We start from the raw sequence: 23008 nt of genomic DNA on the forward strand, positions 1-23008 counted from the left end.
AAAAAAAAAAAAAAAACACGAAGCAAATTATTCATATCCAATCAGTATCCATAACGGAAATGTATTTACAACTAGCTAACGTAAAAATGCCAAACAAGGCCAAGGATATAGAAATACTGTTCCATCCACTGAAACGTAGTCTCTACTTTTTCGGGGAAGAAAATGCATGTAACTCATATGGATGGTGTCTTGCCTTGGAATGGAATGGAAATTTTCCCAAAATAGCTTATAATCTTATAGTATAACTTTGTTCTAGGTTCAGCGTATGTTTTGAGTGAGACCAATCATACGAATGTTCAATGCATATTATTATTAGTTCCCTAATTAATATTCGGAAAATCTAGTAATCCAAAAATCAGAGATTTGTTGCAACGATACTGTCTGGAATATCTTGTAATGAAGACCTAACCAATACCGATCCACGAGTTCTTCTTCTTCTTCCAAGAGATGGAATATTATTTAGGTGACCGTTTTATTTCTTTGTTTAAGAAACTAAAGATTCATGAGATTCAATCATTTAAGGAAACGATTCTCTTTGATTTTTTCATCGATTAGTTTTATAAATGTTGTCATCCAAGGAGTGGACACAAATGTTTCGACGTGTACAAGACTTCAAAAGGTACAAGTTCATATTCAAAAGGTATGTAGTGTGTAATTATTGTTTTCTTACCGAGAACAAGAAGAAAAGAAAAAAAAATATTAAATTTAAAAGTTAAATCATTAAATTCAAAAAAAAATTATTTTTTCTTACCCACAAAATATGTAATGTATATGCAAGTTAAAAAAAAGTATATGCAAGTTAAATAACACACCCACAAAATGAATTCAAACCCAAAAAAAACTACTTTGCTACAAAATTATAATTGATCAAAAAAACACACAAATCATTATTACTCCTCTAGTTTCTAATTAGTCTTCAACTTCAAAAAAAAAATAATACAAATTTAGTTTGATTTGACCATTGTATTAGGCATGTAGGAAATTATTGATCGTCGGATGGGAGACAGTTGTTAGTATTTCATCCGTTGGATATTTTTTGCTCCTAGCAAAAATATTTTGGCAACAAATAAATAAAAATTATAGTATCACTTTCAAAGGCAGAAGGCACGTGCGAGAAAAGAATAATCACGTGACGGTGAAGACGCGGTTGAAGCAGACACACGTGCGACTTGTTTCTCACCGCTCCGACAAATACACTGAAGAAATTAAAATAAAATAAAAACTGAGGCGGACAAATTTGACCACATGAAAGTCGTATACTTTGGCGTGGTACGGAAGGGTATAAATGTAAAATTTTGGGGTTATGAAAAATCTTGGAACTGTGAACTTATAAAAAAAAAAAAAAGGAAAGGAAAGAGATCTTGCACTTTGATATGGTTGTTGTGTTTTATTGATACGACGACACACGTGAAAACTTTGATGCCAACCCTTATCTTCTCTTCTTTTCATTTATATTTCCCTTTGTAATGATCCAAACTTGTGAATATTTTTGTATACTCAAAAAAAGAAAAACTTATTCAATGGTTTTAGATGAATCATTGGGATTAATAACGAACATTTTGTTTTGATGGCAAAATTAAAGACGATGCTTTACGGAATAAGTAAAACTGCGTTACAGAAATTTGGAAATTATATATATGTGCCTGTTTTGTTGTATTACTCTCTCTAATCATGGGACTAATTAATATTTACTTATAAATAGATTTGCACTTTGAAGATTGCTCTCATTGTATTAAAAAGTCGTTTTATGCATTTATATGTCTATATATGAACTTTTTTTACTTTGACCACGTACAATACTGAATACCCAAACAAAGGTTTAATTTAAAAAATACAAAGTCAAACACAAGTATGTAATGTTGTGCTTGGGTTTTGGTCAATAAGACGCTGATGCTACTACCGGTAAGTGTGAAGTGTGCTATATATGGCCAAATTATCTTCCTACTTTTTAGGCGAGGGGTCAATAGATAAGTTTTTACCTTTAATAAATTGTGTTGTTGTAGAATATTGACGATGGTAAGTCCTCGCATACTCGATATTTTGGTCTACCATAATTTGATTGTTGTACTCAAAAGGTGTTATCAACCTTATTTGCAGTGTTTGTTTAAAAAATTATATTTACTGACTTTTTTTGTTTGTTATTGTTTTAGCATCATATATTCATATGCATAATGTCGGTGATGAAACATTTTAACGATGATCTTGTATAACAAATTATTCTGATCATAACCTTTTTGAACCTTTTTAAACAACTTCAGTTTTATATTTTCTTTTTTTACCTATACAGATGTGTTTATATAATGCGCAAGAGGAAATACAATATTATTACTAGTAATCCAACAATATGCATTATAAGTATTTTATAACTGCTATTTAAAAACGTTTTAGTCAAAGAAAACAGAAAGAATTAACCCACACCGGCCACTAAATGTTTTGAATTATTTGGTCAGTAAGGCAAAAAGGGCACGTGGAATACATGCCCACATTCTTAGACGCGTGTCGATTATGTGGTTTAGATATTAGACCGTTCACGATCCATCATGATTGATTCATGGCAACAAGGAAGATTCGCTCAAGAAATTAAACAGTGTGATCTAGTTTTTCACTGGTTTTTTAACTTTCGAGATGTATTAAAATAACCATTTGAAATTATTAGTAACAGTCACTTTTTTTCCTCTCTTTTTCTCTTTTTACAACTGTAACGGTAAGGCTTTATGTAACAGAAACCAAAAGGAAAAAAATGTGAATGAGAGTGGCGATATAGCTAATCGTACCCCGCATGAGCCGATAATTATATGTCAAGTGTTAGGTCTAGTTTGGTTTTTGCCCTTTTCAGCTCTTTTTTACTATAAAAAAAAAAAAAAAAAAACAAAACAAAACGAAAGAATGCTTCGGGCCGAAGTAGTTTTTAAAGAATCCTTTATATATTTATTCGACAAAACAAGGTTAGTGATCCATTGCTTTGTGATACAGAGATAGTGGAGTTTCGTTATTATATTAACCACATCATTCAGGGTTCACAAAACGTCAGTTTATAAATATAGTAATATATATATAGTTGCGTTATTTATAAGTATGTCACCAAAATATAAACAAATCGCGTTTCGCTGACTCCAAATCGCATTTACCGATTCTTTTATTTTTCAAACGTATAAGCTAAAACATAATATAGTATGTTGTAACGTACATATATTTTGATGTGTTATACAAATTATGTAATACATATAAACTATGTAATGTAAAACATAAATAAATTTTGCAGGTAATATAGACACATCGCATGGGACTTGGACAAAAATAAATACATGGAATGTAGCTATCAACATAAAAGAAAAGCATCTGATGTAGCTATGAAGTTTTACAACCACTCTGCTAAACAAATTGTCCACTTAAAAAAAATAGTTTATAGATAATTGGGAATAAAGCTGACAATGACTGTGTCGGGTGTCGTCATTCGCAGAAGCTAACATTCATATGAACGAATAATAGTATATTGGTAATAAATTAAGATTCTATTTAGACCCAAGAAAAAGCCCACCGGAAACGATAGCAAGTCTTTGTAGTAGTGCTCGCCGCTCGGAATTAAAAGTAAAATTAATTGCCACAAGAAAAGGAAAGGCCGTATTAGGATTGTAAGCCTTTAAAAGCCCAATATTTTGGGCAATTTTGTTTGGTTATTTTACTTGCCACCACCGTTTGTCCTAACAAGTACATTTTATCCCCCTTTTCTCTTCTAGATTTAGCTCAAGTTGCAAGTTGCAACGACCACATGCTCTTAACAACAATGAGAGAATAGGCCTTTAAGGCCCATACCATATACTTAAGAGGATTGTGATTATAATGACATGAATTTTACTTGTTTTCTGAAAACGGGAATATAATATATAGACCGTAATTTTCAAGTCAACTTGAGGAGTCAACAGCAACTTCTTTGCATATATAGACAACTTTTAATATTTAAAGCTTAATAATAATTAATGATACGAGTTTCGGAGTTTCGGGGATTACGTATGTGTACTACTACATTACAATGACTGATCGATTTTAAGTACAGTACCTACTTTTATCACGGTGCCGTTCCCACTCGAGATATATATTTTGCATAAACAAATATGTGAGGAGGAACATGATCCATGTATTAGGCAAATTGCTATGGTTGGAATTCATACATTTTGCATCTTACTTAAAAGGAGCAATAGAAATCCTTGTTCCAAGGTCAAGACTCAAGAGTCATTTCTTTTTGTTTAATTGATGTTGTAACTCCATACTTGTTTCTACTTCCAAATAGATAGATATTTTGTATTATCATCAAAATCTTTTTTTTTCCTAAGATTTTTATAGTCGTGAAAGATATACAAATGATGATGACATGTATAAGAGTTTTCAATATGCTTTAAGAAAAAATCCGAATGGTTGAGAACGAAATAAAAAAGCCAGATTGTGAAGTATCAAATGGCTGACTAGCATTGATTGAATTTTCTAAAGCGATACCTTACCCTTTAAATTATAAATCATATGATTTGACCCCATTTGTGCCTTCTTTTTCTCCAGTTTCATTTAACCTAATAAAAGCAGAATCAAACCCAATATCCACAAAACATAAGTTCACAACAAAACAAACTTAATTATTATTACTACAACATATTTTTCGATATTTATTATATTTAAATCACAAAATTTACTCAAAAACTGGGTCATCTTTATGTAAGCTAAAAGGAGAAACTGAGATATGGCAGCGTTTGGTACAAAAAAAATGCCATAATAATGCTAAAAATATACTTAAGAGTGACCAAATTGAATTAGAAGCATTAGTGAACTCTGGCAGGGGAGCTACAGTACTGGTACTTGATTGAAAGGTGGAAAATGGGTTGTTAAGTAACTTTAAATTATTGAATTAATTACGATTTTTTTTCTTCTATATATCGTTAAGTTTGTGATTTGTAGATTTGCATGTAGTTTTATAATTCCGGAATGGTTGGACTCATTCCAAAAAGATAAATCTAATTCTAAATTAATGGTCCACCACAAAACTAACAAGGCTGGGTTTATGGCTTTTACTGTTGGACTCATTATAATTAAAGTGTATTTCATCAAACTTTATTGAATCTTTTTCAGCTTGAAATTTTGTATTTTTATAAAGGGAGTGGGTGAAGATCACCTCAAACTTTTACAAAAAGAAACTGTTTAAATATCTATTAAAACACTTAAGAAAGAATGGAAAAAGGGAAATAACAAGAGACTAAAATGATGAGTTATGGTCCTTATGGACCATGTGTGTGCGCTGCGCACTCGTAAATCCAATTATTGATTAACATATATACTTTTTCTTTCAAGCTATACAAGTTTTTTTACCCACTTGGTGGTTTATCCAAACTCAAGACATGTAATTTTCATATAGAAAACGTGAATATATATATATATATATATATATGTCTTTAATTTTTTTATGGATTGTTATTCTATTTTTTCCTCCATTTAATCATATAGCTTGAAGACAAATCATTACTTCGTACAAGAAATTGAATGCAGAATCTTCCGGACGATTGAAACCAACTTTATTTGCAGAAACCGTAATGAAATGAATAAAAACAAAATAGATAGCAATAAGCAAAGCACATGAAAGCCATATACAGAGAGGAAATATACTTGTAAAGCATCTACAAAAAAAAAAAAACAAATATGGATCACAGCAAAGACATTAAGAACCATATTCGAAAAACAAAAACTATAGAACATGCCTTATGTTTCTAAGAATTCACAAAGTTCCAATACATTCGATTTTAGATTCCTTCGAGCTAAATTGGCTTGTGTGAACCAAAAACACAAGAATCTGTGCAAAAAAAGTCAATAACTCATGAAAAAAAATTACAACATTAGTTAACTGCAAGTCTCAGTAATTTTATAAAGAATCTACTACTAGTTTCTTCGGTTCAGTAAAGAAAGAGAGAGAGAAAAGTACAAATATTAGTTGTACAAAGTAATAATAAATGAAGAAGACTGTAACAAGAAGTGTGTATTCGTATTGATTATAGAATTTAAGAACTCTGCAATATTTTCTCAGAGAGACAGAGACACAAAGAGAGAGAGAGAGAGAGAGCATTTAGGGAGCAGGAAGTGGAGTGTTTGGTTACGTGAGCTGTTTCTCTCTCTCTCTCTCTCTCCCTCTCTCTCTCTCTATCTATCTTTAACTCTCTTCACACCTCTCTCTCTCTCTCTCTTCTTCATATCTATCTCTTTAACAATATAGTGTGATGAAAATGGAGTTGATTCCAGTTGTTTTCATCTTCTTCTTTTGCTCTGTTTTGACTTCTTCTGCTTTAAACTCTGATGGGTTGGTTTTGTTGAAATTTAAGTCCTCTGTTCTCGTTGATCCTCTGTCTTTATTACAAACATGGAACCACAAACACGAAACTCCATGTTCTTGGAGAGGTGTCTCTTGTAATAACGATTCTAAAGTCTCAACCTTGTCTCTCCCAAATTCTCAGCTTCTTGGTTCGATTCCTTCTGATTTGGGTTCTCTCTTAACACTTCAAAGTCTCGATCTTTCCAACAACTCCTTCAATGGGCCGTTACCTGTTTCTTTCTTCGACGCTAGAGAGCTTCGTTTCCTCGATCTCTCTAGTAACATGATCTCCGGCGAAATCCCTTCCGCAATCGGCGATCTTCACAATCTTCTAACCCTAAATCTCTCTGATAATGCCTTGGCGGGAAAGCTACCTGCTAACTTGGCGTCGTTGAGAAACTTGACGGTGGTTTCTTTGGAGAATAACTACTTCTCCGGCGAGATTCCCGGCGGTTGGAGAGTCGTTGAGTTCTTGGACCTGTCGTCGAATCTTATCAATGGCTCGCTTCCACCGGATTTTGGCGGAGATAGTCTCCGGTTCTTGAATGTCTCGTTTAACCAAATCTCCGGCGAAATCCCACCGAAGATCGGAGCCGATTTCCCCGGAAACGTCACCATCGATTTCTCCTACAACAATTTAACCGGTCCAATCCCGGATTCTCCGGTTTTCTTTAACCAGAAATCAATTTTATTTTCAGGAAACCCGGGTCTATGCGAAGACCCGACCGGAAACCCGTGTCCCATCCCTTCCTCGCCGTCGATTGTCTCCGAGGCTGACGCTCCAACAACATCTACACCAGCAATCGCCGCCATACCGAACACAATCGGTTCAAACCCGGTTAACGATCCAAAATCACAACAAACCGACTCAAATCCCCGAACCGGGTTACGACCCGGAGTTATAATTGGGATTGTAATTGGAGACTTAGCCGGAATCGGAATCCTCGCCGTGATTTTCCTCTACATCTATAGATGCAAGAAGAAGAACAAAACCGTTGATTACAACAGCAACAAACAAAGACAAGAGACAGACACGACAATTACGCTATCAACATTTTCATCTTCTTCTTCGTCTTCTTCACCGGAGGAATCAAGAAGATTCAAGAAATGGTCATGTCTACGGAAAGATCCTGAAACGACACCGTCTGAAGACGAAGAAGAAGAGGACGACGACGAAGAAAGCTGTTACAATGCAAATCAACGGTCAGGTGATAACAAGAAAGGGACGTTAGTGACCGTTGATGGAGAGAAAGAGATGGAGATTGAGACTCTGCTTAAGGCTTCTGCTTATATTCTAGGAGCCACTGGTTCGAGTATAACGTATAAAGCCGTTCTTGAGGATGGAAGGGTTTTCGCGGTTCGTCGGCTCAGTGAGAACGGTTTGAATCAGCGCCGGTTTAAGGATTTCGAGTCGCATATTCGAGCCATTGGGAAATTGGTTCACCCGAATTTGGTCAGACTTTGTGGATTCTACTGGAGTACCGACGAGAAATTGGTGATTTACGATTTTGTCCCTAACGGCAGCCTCGTCAACCCCCGTTACCGTGAGTTTTTAATTTAACGTTTGTCTCTTTAAACCGTTACAAGGATTTAGTTTGCTTAAGTAGGAATGACATTGCTTCTTCTTGCACATGTGTGTGTATTGAGTTTGCTGAGATTGGAGTGTTTAATTTGGCAGGAAAAGGAGGAGGGTCTTCTTCGCCTTATCATTTACCGTGGGAGGCTCGACTCAAGATAGCAAAGGGCATTGCACGTGGGCTGGCTTATCTACACGAGAAGAAGCATGTGCATGGAAACTTGAAGCCTAGTAACATACTTTTAGGCCACGACAGGGAACCCAAAATAGGCGATTTCGGACTGGAAAGGCTTCTCACAGGCGAAACTAGCTACATCCGAGGTGGTGGTTCCGCTCGGATTTTTAGTAGCAAGCGTTACACAACTTCATCGCGAGACTTCTCATCTATAGGACCTACGCCAAGCCCCAGTCCAAGCTCGGTGGGGCCGATGTCGCCTTACTGTGCACCAGAGTCTCTCCGAAGCTTAAAACCGAGTCCAAAATGGGACGTTTACGGCTTTGGAGTGATCCTTCTCGAGCTTCTCACGGGAAAGATCGTGTCCGTTGAAGAGATTGTGCTAGGAAACGGACTGACGGTTGCTGACGGACACCGTGCATTGAGAATGGCTGATGTGGCGTTGCGCGGCGAGTTAGATGGCAAACAGGACTTTCTACTCGATTGTTTCAAGTTAGGCTACAGCTGCGCGTCTCCTGTTCCTTCAAAGAGGCCAACGATGAAAGAATCTTTGGCTGTTCTTGAAAAATTGGCTCCAAACTCCTCTGTTGCTAAGTCTCCATCGTTCCACTACGGACATTAATTAATGTCAGTTTGATACAACTAGTTTAGTCAATTTAATTTTATTGCTAACTTGTTTCTGTGTATAAAAAACTTGTATTTCCTATCTTTCTTTTTTTTTGTTTTTTTTTTTACAAATTCGATTTCCTAGCATTAATAATCTTCTTACCAAAAAAAAGTATATATAAATGATAAAGAAAACTAACAGAAGAAAAGCGGAGTGGTCTAACTATATTATTTAATTAAAAACAAATTTTAATTTTTAAACCTAAATATTTGAAAACCAAAATTTAAAAAATCGAAATAATATTTTGAATTAAAAAGGTGAATTAAAACCTTGAATGCTAAACCTATACAAAAACAAGTTGGATTTATTGAATCTCTAAGATCAAAGATCAAATAGTAATCACACCATTTTGTAACTTCAACATCCAAAGAAACAAAAACAAAAACAAAAAGCAAAAGCTTTGAAAAATCCAAAAAATTAATAAAATAATCAAAATTTTTAAAAACAATTTTTAAAAAATGAATTTAAATTGAATGCTAAATATACAAAACGATGCGAAAACAAATTAGACTTATGGAATCTCTAACGATCAAAAGACTGGATCCAAAACCGAATTAGTAATCATAACATTTTGTAAATTTAGCATCCAAAAAACCAAAACAAAATACAAACAACAAAAGCTTTTTTAAATCCAAAAAAAGGGAAAAAATCAAATTTAAAAAAAACTATATTAGAAAATTAAATTAAAACTTTGAATGCCAAAATTTACAAAATGATGCCAAAACAAGTTGGATTTATGGAATCTCTAACAATCAAAAGACTGGATCCAAAATCTGGTTAGTAATCACACAATTTTGTAAATTTAGCATCAAAAAAGAAAAAAAAAACTTTCATCAAAAAAATATTAAAATAATAATAAGATGAGATAGAGAATAGACCTTATTTTGGGCTGAAAAATCTTTTTGCTTAATGGGCCTGAAGATGAGAATCCAGTCCAAAAGCTATTCTTGCATCTCGATCTCCGATCCATCCGGTTCCTCCTCTGTCGCCTTCTCTTCGAAACGCAAAAGCTTCTTGCATCTCCTCCGATCCATCCGCTTCCTCTCTGTCACCATCTCCGCTCAAGACGTGATGCTTGCGTGTGTGAGATCTCTTGCTAGATTTGGTCTTATACTCTTATTCTTCGTGCTACAGACAAAGCCGAAGCCGAAGCCGAATCACTAGCTTAATTCTTTGAAAAACGAAAGTAGAAGAATAAGAATCAAAGCATCATCATCATCTTCCATCACCGCCTCGTCTCTTGTCTTGTATGCTTGGTGATGAAGATAAACAGGGCAGATCCAACAACCCCAAACGTTGGAGCCAAAAAGATTAGACGCAAAATTACGAAAATTCGAAGACGAAAGAAGAAATCGAAGATGAGAATGGTAAAATCAGAGCAATGAAATCGCATATTTCTCTCTTATTCTAACTTTCTCTCTCTCTCTCTCTCTCTCTCTCTCTCTGCTTCTATGTTTCTCTCTGTGTTGTTATGGTCGAGAGATTGAGGAGGTCCGAGTCTATTTATAATTGTTTGGGACTCAAGTTTTCGTGACGGTTACTTATTAATGACCGACTCAACAAAATTTCCTTTTTTCTTCACTTAATTTAGGTTACGAGAAAGTTGAGACCAAAACCGAACCTGAGAGAACACAGGCTCGGGTAATAATAATAATCAAATTTCCTTATTCCTTTTTTTTTAAAATATATTTTAAACGCGCATCTCTAGTGTGGTTCTGAGAAGAAACTGATTTTTGATTCCAAACAGAAGAAGAAGGTTGAGTAGAAGAAAGAGCAGACACATCAGGATATAATTAGTAAGAAGACGATTGGATAAACTTGGTGGTTTCAGTATCATTGAAGGCTCGCTCATTACAATCACAACCACAGAGTCACAGGCCCACAACAAAGAAACATAGAAGAAGAGACGAAATCCTGAAACGTAAATGCAAACAGAAAACGCTGGGAATTATCAAGTGAACAGTAATGAAAGTGGTGAAGGAAAAACTCTCCAGGTTTTTAGATTCTTATCTCTTCCTTCTTAAGGTTCGATCTCTGATGTAGATTTAGAACAAGGAGAGGTAGCGAGGAAGAAGGCAGGCGTTGATTTTAAGGTCTTCTGGTTAGGAGGAAAAGCTTGCGTTTCTCACGCAAGAAAGAGTCTTCCACTGCTTCACAAGATAAGCAGCAAGCAACCACAGACTCCGACGTCTCCGCCTCCGCCACTACTACCGCACATGTCTCGGGATCCCTGAAGGATTTGATTACTTTTATCTCTGCATTGGTGCTACAGTTTAGGTTTTTGTTTCTTTTGATAATGTCTCTTGTCAGAACAAGAAACAGTGGCAGGACAAGCCCTTCTTTAGTGCTTTTTTTTAATGTTTTTGTCTATTACATCAAACGGTCATCACAAAGAGCCTATGTTAGAAATCGAGGAGTTTTTGTCTCCCAGTTAACTAGGATAGAAAAGTGGCTGTTCTTGAAACGTTAATTCCCCTCACAAACTCTCCTCCGTTGTTAAATCTCCTTGGTGGTTCCATTGCGGTCATTACTAACTCATGTCGGTTTGATACAAACAGTTAGCCAGTTGATCTCGTTGCTAACTTTTTCGGTGTGTATAAAAAAACTTGTAATTAATATCAAGGTATGAAGCTTGCGAAACAAGCATCCGGGTTCGCAACAACTGAAGAGTTCTATCTGAAAGATGCCTTGTTTTATATAAGGAATAGGAATTGCAATTTGATTTGACAGAGATGGAAAGAGTGAAGGTTAATGAATCTATCATGACAATGTGACGAAGTTGTTGTCTGAAACAGAGGTAGCTATGGAGACACAAGAGCTTGAGTTAGATGGCAAACAAGACTCTAACCTTAATTTCTTCATGGGCTTGTGAGTATTTGGTGGGCTGAAAAACCCTTTGTAAGATAAACTGATATGTTTGGGACACAAGTTTTTTTTTTTTGTTACACTTAGGTTAAAGAACGATTTGTGTTTAAGACAAATATATCATTTTATTATATATTTCTCTTAATACATAAATAAACAAGCAATCATTCTTTGATTATAAAGAAATTGATCGACATAAGGATTTATAAAGTTTTATATCCTTATGATGAATCAACTACTTTTTTTTTGTTGTTGAAATACTATACATACAAACAAGAATAATATGAGATTAAATTCAATTATAAGAATCCCAAATGTGAAAATGTTTTTATCGAGCGTCTTGATTCTAAACACTGCTGATGATACTTCCACGAACCGGGTTTGGACTGTACTTAACCGGGTAGGATGCTTCAACCGCGATCCCACACTTACCGGATTTAGAAGCCGCCAAGTTTCTCTCCATCCTAATGTAACCTTCCTCACCCCAACTAGGACCCCAAGAGTTCCTCACAATCCAATAGTCAACGCCGTTCTCTGACCCGTACCCTACCGCCACCACTGCGTGATCAAGATTCGTACCACACTTCCCGGTAAAGATCCCCTGCAAACCGAAACCAAACCGGTTAGATAAAAATCCAAAACCCGGTTTTGTTACTTAAACACACAAAATCAAGGCTCCCGGTTCGCTTACCGATTGGTAATGTTGGAAAATTCTCCCACCGGCTTCGATAGCTACACTCACAGGCTGGTGTGAGATTGCTTTTTTCAAGGCAGTCTCGTCTTTCGTAGGAACATCTTCGTACCCATCAATACTCACAACTCTTGAATTCTTCTGCAAAACACACAAAGAAAACTTCAAAATTTTGTAATTCATCAAGAAAAGAAAAGAAAAAAAAACAGAGTTGCTCTGTTTTAGTGTGTTTACCAAGAAAGAATTGCATTTCCCGCTGGATCCATGGTAAGGGTAATCTTGTTCGGTGTTTAAGCCACCGTTCTTCATAATGAATTGAAAAGCGTAGTCCATTAAACCTCCGTTGCAGCCTTGGTTGTAGGCTTTGTCGCAGTCCACTAGTTCTTGTTCTGACAAAGATATGAGTTCTCCTGTTACGATCTTGTTTATACCTTCTACAGCTGCAGTTGTCGAGAACGCCCAACAACTTCCTGCGTACATTAATACACAATGATATTGATACACAGCTCCATGTATTATATATGTTTAAGTTACTTATAGCACTCTTTTTTATAATCTCCACTTATAAAGGGTTTTTTGGGAATATCAATTAGATTTTAGCTAATTGATATTTATAATATCAATTAGACTATAAAGGAAAAAAAACATAATTAGTAATTACCGCAAGTGCCTTGGTCTTTAATGGGATTAACGGCTCCTTTCTGTCTCCAATCAACCGTCTCTGTAACCTCCTCGCCGTTTACGGCGGCTGAGTATTTCAGGTTAACATTCTTGGCCTTAGCGATGCGGCGGGCTGGCTCCGTTTTAGCTCCCAGGTATAAACTCCGGTACTCGTCGTTAGTGAGATCGGTAAATTTGGTGAGACCAAGCTTGTAAGTAGCGTTCTTGTTGTTCTCGTTGTGAAGATCGATGAATCTTAGGTTGTCTTTGAAAATATTGAATCTTTTGTCTTGGTCGTTGATGATACCGTTGTTGTTGTTAATTTTCCCGTGTTCCGCGGACCATTGTAAGTAGATGGACCTCACTTCTTCATCGGTTCTCCACCAGCTGTCGGATGGAAGTTGGAGATGGTCATTGATGATGGACTCATCACCGGAGGCTAATGAAACGATGACGTATAAGAGAAGTAAAGAGAGGATTTTTGTCGAGGGAGCCATATTATTGTTATGTTGTTTTCTGGATGTAGTTGGGAATGAATGAGAATACTTGAGATGGTTTGTTTTTCTGGAGGGATGAGAAAACTGTGGGACTATTTATAACCAAATTTTTTTGGTATTCAAGTTGGTGTTACGTAATACTTTTCTATTATAATGAATGAGAATAATGGGCATGCAAGATGGTGGACGGTGCGAATGAATTTTTAAATCCAATATTTGAAAGAAATTTTATTTTATTAAAAAAATATCTTCTAGTTTTCCATTAAAGAATTAAGTACTGTATATATTTTTTGAAAATTACGAAAGGCCTAGATATATTATTCTAGTTTTAAAAACTAAATAATATATTTTAAGATTTAATGAATTTCACATATCTACGATATAGTAAAAAATAACCTTATTTTGCTAATTTTTACTTTCGCATTCCATCCTCACATCAAAGCTATATGCTAGAAGAAATTTAGTTTCGCTTCAGTTTTATTAGGAGTCTACAGACAAAGTTAAGTCCTAATTAAGTTAAATTATTGAATGTTAAAGGTAATGTCTGGACTAAACTTTTAAAAGGAACTTTTTTTTTCTTTTGGGGTGAAAACGGTACTTCTTACAAGCCCTGTTTCCTTACATCATCAGTTCGTATATACAGATAAATAATTTACGCAAAACAATGGATTAAAAAATATCGATTATTGTATTAGAGAATGAAGTATATTTCGAAGTAGCTAGATAACTGTGAGATAGCAGGCCGACCAAGAAAAGCAAAGAACTAGGGAACACGATTCCCTTGCGACATGTTTAATTGTATTTCACCGAGAGAATTCAAAACTTCGAAGACCTGTGGGGTCAAAAAATTCGCCTGTAATTCAAATAGTTTACTATTCTCTTCTAAGTTTGTGACGGAATTCACTTGTAGACTGTATAATTCTTTTAGAATTGGTTTGATCAGTATCAGTAATATATTAGTACTACATGGAAATTTTAAGACAGTTCGTTCGTTCTTTTTTACTTTTCCGTAGTTTGTTGTTTATTGAACACGAGAGACTTGCGTATTTATTGAACACATATATTTTATTCCTATATATCGTTATACTAGAAAATGTATAACTATATGAGTTTTCAGTGGCGGACCCGGCCGTAAAACAAAATACGGGGGTCAATTTCCTTAACTATAAACACATATTTCTGTAAAATAACAGTATTACTGATTTTGTAGATATGTGAAATGCATTCAATCTTGATTTAGCACAACAATATTAATTCGTTCTAGTGTAATTTTTCTATTTTAACCAAATTCTCTTTTTCCGTCTTCCAGTCAAAACACCTATGTGCGATTATTTTTTAAATGGTTTACTCTTCATGGTCACGCAATTTTATTTGATCTTTTAACCCGATCAGTATTCACATACAAATATATATTTTTATCTAGTTGTCAGTACTTATTGTTTCCCTCGAGTATGTTGGATTTGGATTCCAGTCAATCCAGCCAAAACAGACTTTCCGCGTCTCGCCCAACTAGCCATTGGCTACTAAACAATACCAAACCCCCCAAATAGAGAGCTTTTCAGTTCCGGACACATGGGAACATGAATAGTTGAATTAATACCGTAAAAACTGGGATATTCGAAACAGGATGATCTCACAATTCGAGATCAATATTTGCGAAATAGCTTCGTGATTGATTTAAGTTGAATAAAGGATCGAGTTCACCGTCCTTGTCTCCGATATCTCTTGGAAATGCTGTCGAATTATCTATCTTTTTATCCTTTTATGCGTATGGTTGTAACCCCCTTGAATTTGGTCTTGTATTGGCAAAAACTCAGATTTGTAAGCTCGTTTTCGAATGATTGAATGAAATGAGACCTTTGCACACAAAAAAAAGAGTTGAATAAAGGATATACAATAGAATATAGTACATGTTAGCAATTCACCAACAAAAAATATGCATGTTAGCATGTGCGTGTATATTACTAGCTATATTTAGATCGAGGAATTAATTAGTAAGTTGTAAACTTCAATCCACAGACATGCAAGCATATATTACATTGGGTTGTGAACATTTTAATTAGGTATAGATGTCTGTGAATTTCTGAATCAACGTTACATCAGTTCCCAAGAAACTGTACGTGGTTTGGTTTATAACAGTTTTCACGTCTGAAATACTTTAAATTCATTTTGGCCGTCCAAATCTGGTCTCTAATTTAATAGTACTACTAGTTGATAGAAAGATATATTTAGAGCTCTATGAAGATTCATCACAGAACAAATAAGAAAGAGAAGGGAATCTTGAATGATGGGTGGATGAGATGTTCCCATTTCACGGCAGCGTCGATGGTCATGAGGCGGCGCCCCATCCTGACCGTTGGAGTTTTCATATGTAATAATATAAGGTAATCTATACTTTTCAAAACAGAAAAAGAGGAGAAAAATTGGGATTGGAGGAAATGGGAGGCGAAGAGGTGTCTTCAAACCAAGTTTCAAACCGAAAGTGGCTTTTGATAAGGTTTAAGAAACAAAAGTGTCTCGCTCGTGTTTCTGACATGTGACAACTAAAGGTGACCGTTTCATTTAAAGAAAAAGGGGTGACCGTTTCTGTTTTACAATTCTGTTCAATTTGTTTGGATATCATTTAGTATGGGAACCCTACACGCTATGCACGAAGCATGGGGACATTTATGGCATGTTTGATTTTTCGCTTAAGAATTTAATCAAAAGCATTCCGGGATCAGCGGTGTTCCTTCGTGCATAACGTCATTTTGGGATTCATCTAAATTCAAAAATAGTTAAGAAGTTTTTTTATATAAAAATAAAGCAAAAACGTCAAGAGTAAACCTAATCCGAAGAAACTGACTTCTACCGATGTGAATTGTAAAATGGTCAAAAGGACACGCACCCATTGCTACGAGCCTAGGACCATATCAATAGTAAAACCAAGAAAAGAAGAAGTGGGGGGAGTGGTTAAAGAAGACATGTGATCGTTCTGACAAAACCGCCTTATCCTCCATTATTTCAGTTATGAATCTGTTTGCAGTCTTTGTCTCGCTTTTAAAATTCTCTGTTTTCTTCTATTCGCTTACTTCAACAAAATTATGATTCTCTTTTGTTTTTTACTTTCTTCCCCTTTTCTTTCTCACGAAGGTATCTTTTCCAGTGTCTTCATCTCAAAGATTTAACTTTCTGAACTTACTAGAAGCGCGTCTATATGTGTGTCAAAAGATTACAAACCCACTTGGATGCGTCATATAATCCATGGTCATATAAATTTTGGATGCACACAAGTAGTCCCATGTATTTAAATTAAAGAAATTCATTTAAAGTTCAACAATTTTAGCCATATTTTTTAATATTGTAAAATAACGTATACGTCAAGTATATGAATATATATATATATATGTGTGTGTATTTTTGACTTTGATTCCTAAGATATGATCTTGCAAGAGTGAAAAGATTTATATCATCAACCGAAGTAAAAATTGAGAAACTACATGCACGAAACGTAAACGAATAGAGAAATATGCTTAGAAACTATACAACACAAAGTTTTGTTTCTACACTTTTTTGTAACCCTCAAGAACATGAAACAAACAATCTTTGTTACTAATGAAGATAAGTTTCAAAAGACCAAAAAAATTAAACGATAATTGAAAAAAACGAATGATCATCATTCCCCGAAAAACCTGTATACCTTTTTTGGGAACTCCATCATCATAATCTAGTTTTCTCGGCATTTTTTTTCCCCTCTCGTTAGCTGTAATATATGCGGTATCTGGAGGAGAAGATGATCTCTGATTTTCTCTAAAACTTTTAGCAACAAATGATAATATAGTAGAAAGGGTCTCTTGATCTGTATTCTTTCTCAGTTCCTTTCTTGACGCTTCGAAGAAGATGAAGAAACCTGTGTTGTATCTGTTAGTTTAGGTTCATGTTTATTTCTCTTACTTCTGCGTTTCGGTTTTCGTATTTTGGTGGAATGTTGTTGCTGCTTTGGTATCACCACGGCTGTGTTGCCACCTTGGGACAATGGCATTTGATCTTTCGTTTTGGTTGGTGGCTCAGGAGGAACATCTGGCCATGGAGTGCGTTTGGCTGCGACTGTGATCTCTAGTGGAGGATCAATTATCCATCTGTAGTCAATGAACAAGAAAAAAAGATAAAACAGAATCAAACATCAAGAACATTTCGACAGTATGATACCAAGAAATCTTCTCATAAAACACAATTCTCTGTCCTTTAGTCTCTAGACACATTCAATGTAAGAACTAGAGATTTTCTAAGACCTGGTAAGTAACAGAGTTTAAAGAGGAGTGAAACAAGTCAAGTCATGAGACACTTATTAACTAGGATGAAATCGGACCGACCTATCACGCAAATATGGTTAGTAAAATTAGGTTTTCACAGTTCCAACTACTATATGGTACTAGTCCAAACGTACTAACTAATTTCCTAATTTGAAATTTGAGCACAAGTCCAGCAGATTAGTTACATTCATTGTGACTAAAGACCTGCTTCCTAAATCGATTGATACGAGCCTACTAAAAACTGAGAAATGGGACTAGAAGATTGCAAGATGATTAACAATTATGAATGGGACTATATAGGAGCAAAATGGTCATACCCTGGAGGGAATTTGCTATCAGCGCGTGCTTCAACACGAAGCCACCATAGCAGAACCTGTCTCCCACAGCTTCCAAGAGGCTCAACCATTGAAGGATCCTTCAATAGAGACAAAGGACTCTCTACACCCTCATTCTCATTCAATGAACCAAAGTCCTTAACCCACTCTGGCTTATTCTCAGCTTCCTCCCAAAGCAATCTCGAGTTCAACACAAACCCAGACCACTCTAGTTTTTCAGGTAAAACCGCAGCAACGTCATCAATATAAACCGCACTCTTCCCCGAATATGGCAATGTATTAAAAATATGCCAACCAACCAACTGATCAGTTGAGTTACAAGCAGGACCTTGTACCGGCAACGAAGAGCTATCCTCCTCTGCCTCTTTCTCCATCTCTTTTCTCTTATCCATTGACATAACCATCTCTTCCGCGTTTCCAGAATGCGCCAATATCCCAAGAGAAACAGTACCAAACCACTTCACATTCTGAATCTCATCAAAGAACTCCATACTATGCATATTACTATCATCCGCAAACATGACAATCCCATCAAGCTTCTCTTCCCTCACAACTCTAAACACACCCAAAAAACCAAAAACAAAAAGAACATAGCTTTCAGCTCACACATTCACACACATTATTAGGAGAACAAAACAGATAAAAAAAAAAACAACAAAATTGACAAACCTCAAAGCTTGAAGTCTCATAAAGACTTCTAATTTACTACGATCCTCCCAAGTATTAGGCATTCTCTGGTCAATCCCAACATGAATCGTCCTAAGCCCTGATTTAGCAATGATGGAAGCCGTCTCATTAGTAGCACCACCAGCTTCAACAACGACCCAAACCAGATCATAAGGAACAAGCATCAAAGAATGCATCACACCGGTCAAATGCAAAGCCTGAAAAGTCCTCACATAAGTCGGAGTCACAGCTATAACCATCTTACTACTCTTCATCCCAAAGACGCTCTTTTGCTCCTTCTGAACTCTCTCAATAATCTGATGAGCTTTCATCACCTCAACCGGGTTCGGATGAGGCCAGGGCCGGATCCGGATCCCGTGTCTCCCAACGACAACACGCGAGCTCTTCGTCGTCGTCGTCCCCGAGGCCACCGTCAAGTTGGCTCCGGGCTCTAGACGACGGCCGAGAGTGTGAACATCGAGGTGCTTAACGGGTAAGTCAGGAAACGGAGCAGAGTAGAGATTGGTGGAAGAAGTGGAGAAGAGGAAGAAGAAGACTAATCTGGAGAATCGAAACCCGAGAACTAGACTAATCAAGCAACAAAGACAGTGCAGGATTAGCCAAAACACAGCGATTAAAGACTTCCCGGAGCCATCAACGGAAGAATCAACCGACGTCGGAGATCTGAAGCTGTTACTCCGGCGATTTAAGTAGCTCTGATGTAAAGCAGAGAGCTTCATTCTCCTTCCTTCTCTCTTTCGTTGACCTCTCTCTCTCTCTCTTTCTTATGGCTTTCTTCTTCTTCTTCTTATCTCAAAAAGATCTGAGGGTTACTTGGATTTCACGACCTTGATCAGTTCGATTATCGCTTTCTTCCCTTCTTGCTGTTGTTTGTTGCTCTTCACCATACCCAAAACTCTCTCTCTCTCTCTCTCTCTGATGCTTCGATGCAACGCCATCGAAGGAACCAGGGGAAAGCGACAAGGTGAACACGTGTCTTTTTCTTATTGGGTAAAATTTGATTTAATTACTACTACCCCTTTTAATAATTTTTGAGTGAAATTAGGGTCGTTTTTAATACAGTATGTGTCTAATTGAAGTCCAATTTTGTTTTTGGTAATAATTTATTTTCACATTAAAACATCCCTCAATACTTTTAAATTAAATGTTTGCGTATAATAATAACTAATGTATATATAGTATGGTTTTTAATTAATGGGGATTATGATAAAGTAGGAAGGTAGTACATGAATTTGGGAAAGAATTAACCAAATGATTAATTACGGATATCTTTATTGGGCCATGAGGTAAGGCCCATGATAACGACGTACAGTAAGTCATGGCTGTCATAGAGTACAGTTTGGTCCAGAAGCAAATGATCCGGTTTGGAGGATCTCGGTTTGTAGATAGAGTGTGTGCAATCAATAACTAAACCGGTTTGGTGGGGAGGTTTATAGAGATTGATTTATTATCGGTTCGTTTTCACTTGCACACAAAGCAATTAAACATGACAACTGTGCGCCACCAAATAGTTTGCCTGGGTATTTTAGGCCCATTGGACCTATTACGAACGGCTCTTATTGTTGTCGTATTTTTTTTTTAACTTTTTAGATCCTTTCCTAACGGCAGAAATTCACCAACGGTCATTTGATTTAAGATTTTAAAATTACAACAGTAAAAAAATATAGACGTTAGAAAAAAGTAGCCGTTAATCAAAGTTGCTTATATAATAAGTGAACTCGTAGCAAGTTTCTCTTACATCCCAAAATCACTTCTTCTGTATCATCACTTTACTTACCATGCTTTGTAGTTTTTAGAAAGCAAAGGCTTTTCATCCTTTTTCCTATTTTTAGAAAACAAGAGATAGAGAGAGCAAAGTCTCATCCAAAGTTTCTCGTCGTCAAACTCTGTTCCACTGCTGGTAAGATTTATTATTAAATGTTTTGCTGCTATTCTTTTAGAAGCATTTTCATGTTCTACGTTTGTTTGTTTCCATCATGTTCTCTTCTTCTCTCACGAAAGAATCGTCAGTTTCAGTTTTAAGCATAACTGTAATGTTCCAATTTTGCCTAAATCATCTCTTCTCTTTTTTTTTCTGGCAGGGAAGGAAATTATAACCAGAAGTTGAAGAGGGTTTATCAGGGAGCAAAGGTTCAATATCAAGAACAAGAGAGGTGGATTAATACTCTAGTTATAATCGGTTTGATAATGATCTTCCTATTTTAATCATACTCTTCTCATGTTTTTGGTCGTGTTTTTTTTTTTTTTTTTTTTTTTAAAAAAAAAACTTAATTTCNTAAGTTTCTGGTCGTGTTGCTGCTAATTATCTTCGAATTTTGTTTGATTTGTAGAGTAGTAGATCAGATTTTACTAAGAAGCGAGAGAGAAATACGGGAAAGTCCTTTTGTCAGCTAACGAATGACGGCAACCTTTTGGGCGGCGGAACATTACCACTCTACCAACATGTTGAGCCGGAGGATCTTCCCGTTAATCTCGGCTTAATGTTGATGGTAAGTTATCTTGTATCTTCTTCTTCTTCTGATCGTTGTTTAGCTCGTTCGTTTTTTGCTTTTCTAATTTTTTATATTTGATCGTTTTTTTTTCCAAACTCGCTAGTAATTTGTAGAATTGAATTAGCTCCCCAAAGTATCATATCTATACTTACAAGTAATGAAATATATACTCTGTACCATAGTTTGAATATATATATGGCATATGCGAAAAACTAGATATTGTTTTATAGAAGTAATATATTGATGGTAGTCTTCTTCTGATCGTTGTTTTATAAGCGAATACTCGTACTCTCAACAACAATTGTGTAGCTCGTTAGTTTGTTTAGTTTTCCTGATTTGATATTCTTTCCAAACGCGCTAGTAATTTTGCTATACAATTACGATTTTGGTATTTTTACTTTGCCGCTCTTTGGCTTGCTCGACACTTTATTGAAATTTTCTCAATAAATTGGACACATTTAATATTAGACAGTTAAATTTTTGATTCCATCGACAGAAACCACAACCAAATCATGTCTCTGTTAACCTTGTTTCTCACATATGTTTTACATGTGTATATCATGCTAACACTGCAAAAGGTTCTGAGTTAAAAAAAAAAAAAAATCAATAATTTTTGTAAAAAAAACCTTATATTTTGTAAAAAAAGATCAAATTAAAGTTGTAAAAAATTGGAGTCATACCAAATACACCGAATCATATCATAACTTTGCAGATACACCGAACCTTATCATAAACTACCCCAAATCTTATTATAGTAATGGACATATATATTTTTTAATTGAACTAGATTTTAACTCGCGGTACAATATTTTTATAATAAAAAAACTAAATTGTTTAAATATTGTATTTGTTTAGTTTTTTGTTTAGTGTTTAAGATTGTATAACTGTATTTTGAGTGTTAATTCTAAAATTTGACCACCTGTATACTGCTGACATGACGGAACAACTATTAAGTTTTATTTATACCGTATTTAAAATGGAACAACTAAAATTATGTTACATTTTTACCGTATTGAATTTTTTATTAGTGTTTTTTAGATTTAACCCGTGAAAGAACTATTTTTATATTACTATATTTTTAAATTTTTAGTATTTTTAAATTTAACCCATCAGTTTAATGTTTTTTAGATTTAACTCGTAAAAAATTATATTCATAAAAGTTATTATGCAGTATACCGCAGGATTAATTATATTATAAATACTTCTATTTATTAGATTTAATCCATGAAATAATTATTTTTATATTTTTTATCACCATCTTAATAAATATTAAAGATTTTAATTGTTCATATGAAACTGTAAGTTACTATTGAATATTATAGAGTTTTTAAAAGAAAAATAATATTGTATATATATTTTTAGCATATGTTATTAAGTGTTATAAATTTCTAAATATATAAATTAGTTTAGATAATTATAAACCAAATTGGTATAGACATTTTAGGAATGTAATTGATTTTGTTTTTTGGTGCAAAGAGATTATTAAGCAACATATCAATTTTTAGAGATTAGCTAGCGACCCATTTTATAAGGTTAATTCTATTATAAGAAACGACTTCTTGAAAAGCTATTTCACCTTAGCAACTTTTTTTTTATAGTAAATATTTAAACCATACATAAAGTTTACTTTCGCCGCATAACAAAAAAAGTTGATACGGGGTTTTGTATTATACAGGATGACACTGATAGCAACTAACAACATGAAATATTGAAGTATGACCTAAACGG

The 23008-nt window shown here is 35.1% G+C and overlaps 3 protein-coding genes and 1 long non-coding RNA gene across 4 annotated transcripts; 2 read left to right on the top strand and 2 right to left on the bottom strand.

Annotated features, from left to right (window-relative positions):
* LOC104716398 (probable LRR receptor-like serine/threonine-protein kinase At4g37250) lies at positions 5956-8804 on the top strand. The gene is made up of 2 exons (XM_010433773.2): positions 5956-7887; positions 8022-8804. The coding sequence occupies exons 1-2, from the start codon at positions 6252-6254 to the stop codon at positions 8714-8716; spliced, it is 2331 nt and encodes a 776-aa protein (XP_010432075.1). The 5' UTR covers positions 5956-6251; the 3' UTR covers positions 8717-8804.
* LOC104716399 (germination-specific cysteine protease 1) lies at positions 11743-13560 on the bottom strand. The gene is made up of 4 exons (XM_010433774.2): positions 12979-13560; positions 12552-12787; positions 12318-12458; positions 11743-12227 (listed from the first exon to the last, which is right to left on the bottom strand). Exons 1-4 carry the CDS (start codon positions 13472-13474, stop codon positions 11973-11975), a joined length of 1128 nt encoding a protein of 375 aa, XP_010432076.1. The 5' UTR covers positions 13475-13560; the 3' UTR covers positions 11743-11972.
* Positions 16966-19708, bottom strand: LOC104716400 (probable beta-1,4-xylosyltransferase IRX14). The gene is made up of 3 exons (XM_010433775.2): positions 18771-19708; positions 18084-18656; positions 16966-17592 (listed from the first exon to the last, which is right to left on the bottom strand). Exons 1-3 carry the CDS (start codon positions 19505-19507, stop codon positions 17325-17327), a joined length of 1578 nt encoding a protein of 525 aa, XP_010432077.1. The 5' UTR covers positions 19508-19708; the 3' UTR covers positions 16966-17324.
* LOC104716401 lies at positions 20539-21883 on the top strand. Its single transcript, XR_756035.2, has 3 exons — positions 20539-20688; positions 20870-20941; positions 21119-21883. It is a non-coding gene; the product is annotated as an uncharacterized LOC104716401 (long non-coding RNA).

This window comes from Camelina sativa, chromosome 10 (genome assembly GCF_000633955.1).
Source record: "Camelina sativa cultivar DH55 chromosome 10, Cs, whole genome shotgun sequence".
Classification (NCBI taxonomy): Eukaryota; Viridiplantae; Streptophyta; class Magnoliopsida; order Brassicales; family Brassicaceae; genus Camelina; species Camelina sativa.

Excerpts from the sequence above, each read along its gene's own strand:
- LOC104716399 (XM_010433774.2), bottom strand. The coding sequence starts at position 13,474 with ATGGCTCCCTCGACAAAAATCCTCTCTTTACTTCTCTTATACGTCATC. Across the intron at positions 12,788-12,978 it reads TAAAGACCAAGGCACTTGCG|GAAGTTGTTGGGCGTTCTCG; the intron begins GTAATTACTAAT and ends TAATGTACGCAG. Across the intron at positions 12,459-12,551 it reads GGAAATGCAATTCTTTCTTG|AAGAATTCAAGAGTTGTGAG; the intron begins GTAAACACACTA and ends TGTGTTTTGCAG.
- LOC104716400 (XM_010433775.2), bottom strand. The coding sequence starts at position 19,507 with ATGAAGCTCTCTGCTTTACATCAGAGCTACTTAAATCGCCGGAGTAAC. Across the intron at positions 18,657-18,770 it reads ATGAGACTTCAAGCTTTGAG|AGTTGTGAGGGAAGAGAAGC; the intron begins GTTTGTCAATTT and ends GGGTGTGTTTAG. Across the intron at positions 17,593-18,083 it reads GATAGCAAATTCCCTCCAGG|ATGGATAATTGATCCTCCAC; the intron begins GTATGACCATTT and ends CATTGACTACAG.
- LOC104716398 (XM_010433773.2), top strand. The coding sequence starts at position 6,252 with ATGAAAATGGAGTTGATTCCAGTTGTTTTCATCTTCTTCTTTTGCTCT. Across the intron at positions 7,888-8,021 it reads CCTCGTCAACCCCCGTTACC|GAAAAGGAGGAGGGTCTTCT; the intron begins GTGAGTTTTTAA and ends TTAATTTGGCAG.